General features: G+C 39.6%; 1 protein-coding gene across 1 annotated transcript; it reads left to right on the forward strand.

Moving 5' to 3' along the window:
• Window positions 1-837: 837 nt before the first annotated feature.
• Window positions 838-6,572, forward strand: LOC133980651 (cytochrome b-c1 complex subunit Rieske, mitochondrial). Its single transcript, XM_062419421.1, has 2 exons — window positions 838-1,096; window positions 5,412-6,572. Exons 1-2 carry the CDS (start codon window positions 886-888, stop codon window positions 6,020-6,022), a joined length of 822 nt encoding a protein of 273 aa, XP_062275405.1. The 5' UTR covers window positions 838-885; the 3' UTR covers window positions 6,023-6,572.
• Window positions 6,573-7,345: the final 773 nt, after the last annotated feature.

Consider the following 7,345-nt stretch of genomic DNA (forward strand, 5'->3'; position numbering starts at 1 on the left):
TAGGGCTCTGAGATCTACTGACTCAGGTCAGATAGTGGAGCCCAGGGTTCAAACTAAACATGGTTAAGCAGCTTTTAGCTGTTATACTGCACACAACTGGAACAAACTACCAGCAGAACTGAAATCAGCCCCAACTGTGAACATTTTTAAATCCAGGTTAAAAACACTTTTCTTCTCCTGTGCTTATGATTGAGCTCTTTTAAAGCACTTTCCATTTTAATCACCGTATGTCCTTTTAATGATTTTAAAGCAAATCATTATTTTATGCTACAAACTTATATTTAATGCTCTATTCTAGTATTCTATTTCTCTCTCTTTCTATTTTTCTGTACTTTGTTTTCTATTATGGGGGGGGGGGGGGGGGTCAAAAACTGAAAATGTATAAACAAAAGTAGAATTTGTGGAAGAGTTGTATTGGATTGAATTAGATTGCATATAAAATGAAGGACACTTATGTTCTCAATAAAGTTCATGTGAATGGGTATCATTGTCTACAAGCACTTTCAGTGTAAAAAGATAGCATAAGCTACAATACCCTGAACAGAAAAACAAAAAAAAGTCAAATAGTATTTCTGATACAGAGCTCTGTTTTATTATGTATTAGTCAAATTAAAACAACAGTACATGCAGAGGGTTTTGTTTATGTGGCACAAAAATAGTCCATAAATCGTTAGTGTACATACAATGATACAGTGTAAAGTACAAAAAATAACGACATGGGTGTCAACACGGTCAGTCGCCACCGTGCTGTTTACGTAAGTCAGTGCCGGTGGTTTGCACGCTGTAACGTAAAGTTACGTCCTACGTAATACCGCACTTCTTACGTCAACGCGTTACATGCTCAGTTAAGGCACACAAGGTCGTTAGCAGCAGTTAGCCGCAAAGATGATGTCCCTGGCTGCCCGTTCTGGGGCTTTCTCCCCCTACATGCAGGCTACAGCTTTTGTTGTTCCTGGCCCTCTGAAATCCCTGATACCTGGAGTGGTTGTAAAGGGGGAGACGATTCTAGTGGACCCGAAAAAACCATTCCTGTGCCGGGAATCGCTAAGCGGTCAAAGCCCAAAGACGGGGCCTGCTGTGACCGTTTGCATCAATGGTAAGTCTGTCAGTGACTTAAGTTAACTTTGTTTTGTGTGAACCTGTGCTTTGAAATAGCAACTATATTGCTTGTTATCATGGGGTTGACATGGTGGTGTTTGTCTCAGAAAAATTGCACCCAGTGGGAATGTTGAGTTTGCTTACGTAGCTGTCTTTAGCAGCCGCCTTCCGTGTTACACAGTGTTACCCAATATCCTGTCCGAGGTATCCGAGGTAGCTTAGATCGGCCTAACTTACACTGGAGGTCAACATTAAGTCAGGATAACGTTACTCTTAATCAGTGTGTGTCTGGAACTTAGAGTAACATTATGTTTCGAAACAGTAGTGGTAACGTAATAAGCCACAGTGCTCGGAGACAGCCCTCCCGACCTTAGCTCGCTAGCTAGCTACCGGTGCCCGGCTACATCCAGTGTCCTTGTTGAGTAATCATCACAGCAGTCAGGCATAGCAACGTTTGAAGCATTGGTATACAGGTGTATAATGAACAGTTAAGAGTAAGATATACACATGGCTAATTTGTTTATAAAGTTACGTATTTTTAGCATTTAATATTTATCTCAGCACTCCATTCACTCTTTACTTATTTGCCCTATTTGTATCAAGTCTACCCTTCATAGAATATGTGTATATTTATTCATTGTGTATATTTCTGAAGGTTGTTGTGCTGTTGTGTAAAGACACTAAACTGGAGTCAGAATAATATAATTGTATATATGTAATATTTGGCCAATAAAGATGTTTCTAGTAAATAATGATTATCCTGTTGATTGTTTACCCGATTAGTTGATTATTTGTTATAACTGTATAACATACATACTATTATTGTTTGTTGCACTTTTTAACTGTCACACCCAGGGCTCGAGACTAATGGCGTCAGGTCGTCCAAGGAACAGTAGAAAATGTGTCAGGGACAAACAGAGGTCTTTTCGGGGACACCTCCAGGACAGAAAGCACTCACTGATTTTAGATATTGGTTAGAAATGACAAACGGATCCCATCTCCAACTACAAAGGAGCATGTCTTATGCCATTACTGTATTACTGTAACTGGCTGGAAACTCCATTTATCTATAATGTGTTGTGCTGGTTAAACAGAACACAGCACTGCCCTTGACTCTGTGTGAGTATATTAATTAAAGCACATACTAAGATGTTTTCAGAATAATAATAAACATGGTTTGTATTGGACAGTAGTGATGCGTGAATGGAGCAGGTCTGGTCATATAAACATTAGATTGTGATTAATAGCGGCTGGGTCACGGGTGTGGAAATAATACATCATTAGTGAGGGAAATATTAATTATATTCTCTAAAATGTGTATGCAGTAGAACCGAAGAGCTGACACTAATAATAATAACAATTATTTCTACAATTATACAAGAGAGATTGCTGCACTCAGCATGATATAATCTCTCCAGACTGCATGTTATCAGGAACAGGACTATAGCAGGCTACATAAATATGAAACTGTACTGCAAAGGCACAGTTCACCATGGAAATATGAACAATTCCTGTAACACTCATACATCAACATCAACAGGGGTGGATTCGGTGGTTCGGGGTCACCAGGCAAACTGATTTGTTCTACAAAGTAAAGAAACAACATCTTGATTTTGGGGACGGTTTAAATTCACTTTGAGACAGTAAAAATAGTTTTCTGGGACAGCTCCGGCACGGTGGTGTGAAAAAGTTAAGTCAGTTTTCTGTTTGTTTGTTCTGTTAATACAGTACTGATGCATACCAGTGCACATGTATCATACATCTTTTTATTACTACTTTCATTAATTTATTGTATTCCTGACTTATCGTTCTTATTTCTATTCTCTTACAAATCTCTACTGTGTAATATTTTACAAACGCTGTGTTCAAGGCAGTTACTGTGGCTGAAATGAATGATTATTCTACTTTATCAATTAATCTGTTGTTAATTTCTTGATTTAATCAGTTGCGGGTATGTCTGTCATGATAACTACTTTCATTGGACGATATATTCTCTCAGATATAAACACGATAAACGATATTATTGTCATTTGAAGACCGTTGTATGCCACAGTTGCAGTTAGCATAATAATATTGGTTGAAATACCATACTATTTGTAAGGTGCCAGGACCCCTATACTTTCAGCCTACATACATGGCCCACACACACCCAGATAGTGATAGTGGGAGTGAAGAGTTATAGGAGAGTTTGGGGTGTAACAGTTCTGAAACCACCACACAGACGTCAACCGGCAGCTCAACAGTTTGAGTGAAATGTTGAATCTTTGATGAATGTTAACAAACTTCTGGACTCCACAGGTCCCTGTAAAAACCTGCTGACTCATGTTATCCCAGCATGATGTGATGTGTAGTCCAAAGAGCTTCTTGTGATGTCACTGAATGCTCGCTTCTGTCAGACCTCAAGTGGACCCCCCCCCCCCCCCCCCCCCCCCCTCCTAAATGTTGATTTCAGGTGACTGTGGAGGAAAGTCCGTGGTGGTCAGAACACTTTGGTCTGCTTTGGTCTTCAAGTAGGTCTTGCAGAGCTTTGAGAACAGAGGACTACTACTTTTGTCACAGCACAGCCTTACCTTGACACTACTTTTATAGACTAGAGTCTTGAATTCTTTAATTAGTCCATTCAGTTTCTGTGATGAAGTTTATTTTCTATCTTTGAGTGAACTAAGTTTAAAGTATTGATCTTCTGATGGTGTGATCATGTTTGGTCTGCCTCATAGTCCTTAATGGTTACAACTGATCCAGTTTCTATAAAGCATTTTGAATGTTTACAAACCATCCCAGTGCTAAAAGCAGTGTTAAAAAATAAAGAAAGTAAATAGACCTTGTTATCTTCAGCTCCCTCAGAAACAGTGACAAACCAAAAGGGGAAAATAAATAAGAAATACAACACAAGGAAATCTGAGCCTTCCTACAAAGGAGTAAAGTTAATCAGTGCCATAAATATAGAATGTTTTTTTAAATGTTTCTGAATCCTCAAACTTTCTGATTATTTCCAGCTTTATGTGAGAATATTACAGAATATTATTGCTCATTTCCAGTTTATGTATGTTGAAGAAATCAAAAGCGTTGCGTCGATGTTGACTGCTTGAATCTATTAGAATCCGCTGCAGCACATTGATGAAGATGTTGCGTCGTGGCAGATGTTGAACCTTCTAGTTAAGTACTAACATTAGTGCAGCCAGTAGTGTTCAGAGGAATAGAGATCATCTCTGTGAATAAGCTGTGATGAGTCATTTTATGTTTAATTAATGCTATAAACCTGGAGCTGGATAATCCAACAACACAACAGTCCATTTTGTAGTTTAAACTACTTCATAAAGATAAAGGCACATTCTGAACAAATGCATGATATGGTCATTAAGAGAAGAATGGAAGAAAACATCCACTGCAGTGAATAATGTAAAAGAAATAAGTATCAATTCTCACTTTTTTTTATTCAGTCTTACCTGTAGATACTGCTATATAAATCTAATATTCTAATATTTATCAGTGGTGCAGACAAACCCTGGTGGGTACCACAAACTACTTTCCCGCCTTTTTCCCCCATATCATATTTTGTAATTTTCTTTTCTTTTTTTGTTGGTTTGTTTGTTTTTGGTGTATAATCATAAATCAATATATAGTGAATATCTGTGTTTTCCATTAATTCATTTTTCCCACCACAGTTTCATAATGAACTGAAAAGTTCATGTCATTTTGTGTGTGAGTGTGTACTGAGTGTGACATGCAGTGTGTGGTACATACGTGTATATTTGTGTGTAGAGTCACAGATATGAGTGATTGGGACCAGTCATTGTTAATGACTGATGAGTTGAAAATTGAACATTTTCAATCGGTGCATCTATACAAAGAAGTTCAATCTTGAAGCAGACTTCTTAAAAAAATATCATCTTGCTCATTTAATATTGAGTACTATTCGATAGCTACTCTATTTTGGAATTCATTTCTAATCCTTTATTTCTACATAAACCAGCTACACTGCCTTCATTTACAGCTATTTACCACTGTACCATTACAGCTCTGAAATGAGTCAAATAAACCCTGCATTGCACCTTTTGTGTCCATCATCTTACAGTTTTCTTTCTCTAAACTAAACCCAGCTTCCACTAGTCATTGACATCACTTGGATCAAGGAAGACAGGAAGTTAGAATCAGTCTGTACTAATTGGTTGTGGAACAAGTTTTTGTCAAAATGAATGTTCACAGTGTGTTAGAAACATGGGCTCTTTTTTTTTTACAGCCGTGCTATGACCCATCACTTCAGTTTATGAATGCAGTCTAACTGATGACCTGTTTTGTTTTTGTGTGTTCAGGCTGCGCAGGAGTCCGATTCGCCCACACAGACATCAGGATCCCAGACTACTCCGACTACAGGCGCCCCGAGGTGCAAGACCCCCAAAAGTCCTCCCAAGACAGCAGCGAATCCAGAAGAACCTTCTCGTACCTGGTCACCGGCGCCGCCACCGTCATGGGCGTCTACTCTGCCAAAACAGTGGTGTCTCAGTTCGTCTCCTCCATGAGCGCCTCGGCCGATGTCCTGGCCATGTCCAAGATCCAGATCAAGCTGAGCGAAATCCCCGAGGGCAACAACATGACCTTCAAGTGGAGAGGCAAGCCGCTGTTCGTCCGCCACCGCACCGAGAAGGAGATCGCCACCGAGACCGCCGTCAACCTGTCCGAGCTGCGTGACCCCGAGCACGACAAGGACCGGGTGAAAGACCCCGCCTGGGTCATCGTCCTAGGGGTGTGCACGCATCTGGGTTGCGTGCCCATCGCCAACGCCGGAGAGTTCGGCGGTTACTACTGCCCCTGCCACGGCTCCCACTACGACGCGTCAGGCCGCATCAGGAAAGGCCCCGCCCCCCTCAACCTGGAGGTGCCCTACTACGAGTTCCTAGACGAAGACACCGTGGTGGTCGGATAAGCAACGACCAACAGACTGAGCTCTCATTGTACGACAGCTCTCACTTCGTCTAAAAGCTCCGCTGTACTGAGATCACCTGAAGTATGAATGTGATCTCAGTACAGTGATGCCTTACAGTTATTATGTAATCTGGAGGTTCAGGTGTAATAGGGATGCTTTGTTTTAAGTTTTATTGGTTTTGCTGCTAATGTGATCTGCCAGCTGAGGAAACTGATCATCAACTTCTTAGAGGAAAATGCAACCAGTCCATTAGTGTCCACATGATGATAAATCTACCAGTTTGTAGTCTTCTTCTTATTAAAACCGCAGCGATATGTAATGTCATATTCAAAAGTCTGCTCTGTTTTTCTTTAACCTTGAATGTGGTGAATCGGTGAAGCATTGTAAAGTCGCAGCATAGATCTCGTCACCCTTTCCTCTTTCCTCACTTCCTGAATAGGATCTGAACCTTCAAAATAAAACCACCTGCTTCTCTTATTAAGTTATAAGTCTATCTAACTACCAGAACAAATGTCATGTTCAGGTCTAGTTAATAAAGAATTCTATTTTACCTCGCTGCCTGGAATCAGTGTTATTTGACCTTTGACCTACTCGCAGCTGATCTGACTACCTGTTGACAGACTTTGAAAAATCAGTGGAAGGTTGTAGTTGTGTGAGGGAGTGTGTAAAGTAAGTATGAGATGGAGGATGCAGTTAGACCAGAATCTTTCTTGTACAGTTTTCAACCAGCAGGCCGTCTAGATTATTCCATTCAGATGTGTTTATTGAGACTAGTGGAACCTGACAGGTGGTGAAATGTTAAAGCCTATCTCACTGCAAGTGGTGGCTCACTATTCATTTGTTGTGTAGATGTAGGTCAAAATAAAGTAAACAATTCAATATTTCACAACAGGAATTAAATTGTTATTAAACAGGACATGCCTTTTCTCTTATTTATATACTGTTATGATATATGGATATATATCACTTATAAAGGAATGGTAAACAGCTATATTTATATAACATTGCATACTATGGGAAATGGCCATTTATAATATAACGTATATGATCATTGTGGTTTAATTGGCTAAAAATTGTAAAACTAGTGGAGTCTATTCCAGAAAGCAGGTTTAATCAAATCTGAGTAGATGAATCCAGAACAGCTGATTAGAGTCATCAGCATGACTGTTAAAAGCTCTGAAAGTATGATTCACCATGGCAACAGGTAAATAAAAAGCATGACCTCTATTTTAATCCAGTGGATGTTATGATATTAATGCAAGGGTGCGCAGACTCAAAATGTATCATTAAAGTTTTATTCAGTGTAATCCAATAATTCATCAT

The sequence above is a fragment of the Scomber scombrus genome, chromosome 1, assembly GCF_963691925.1.
Source record: "Scomber scombrus chromosome 1, fScoSco1.1, whole genome shotgun sequence".
Classification (NCBI taxonomy): Eukaryota; Metazoa; Chordata; class Actinopteri; order Scombriformes; family Scombridae; genus Scomber; species Scomber scombrus.

Excerpts from the sequence above, each read along its gene's own strand:
- LOC133980651 (XM_062419421.1), top strand. The coding sequence starts at position 886 with ATGATGTCCCTGGCTGCCCGTTCTGGGGCTTTCTCCCCCTACATGCAG. Across the intron at positions 1,097-5,411 it reads TGTGACCGTTTGCATCAATG|GCTGCGCAGGAGTCCGATTC; the intron begins GTAAGTCTGTCA and ends TTGTGTGTTCAG.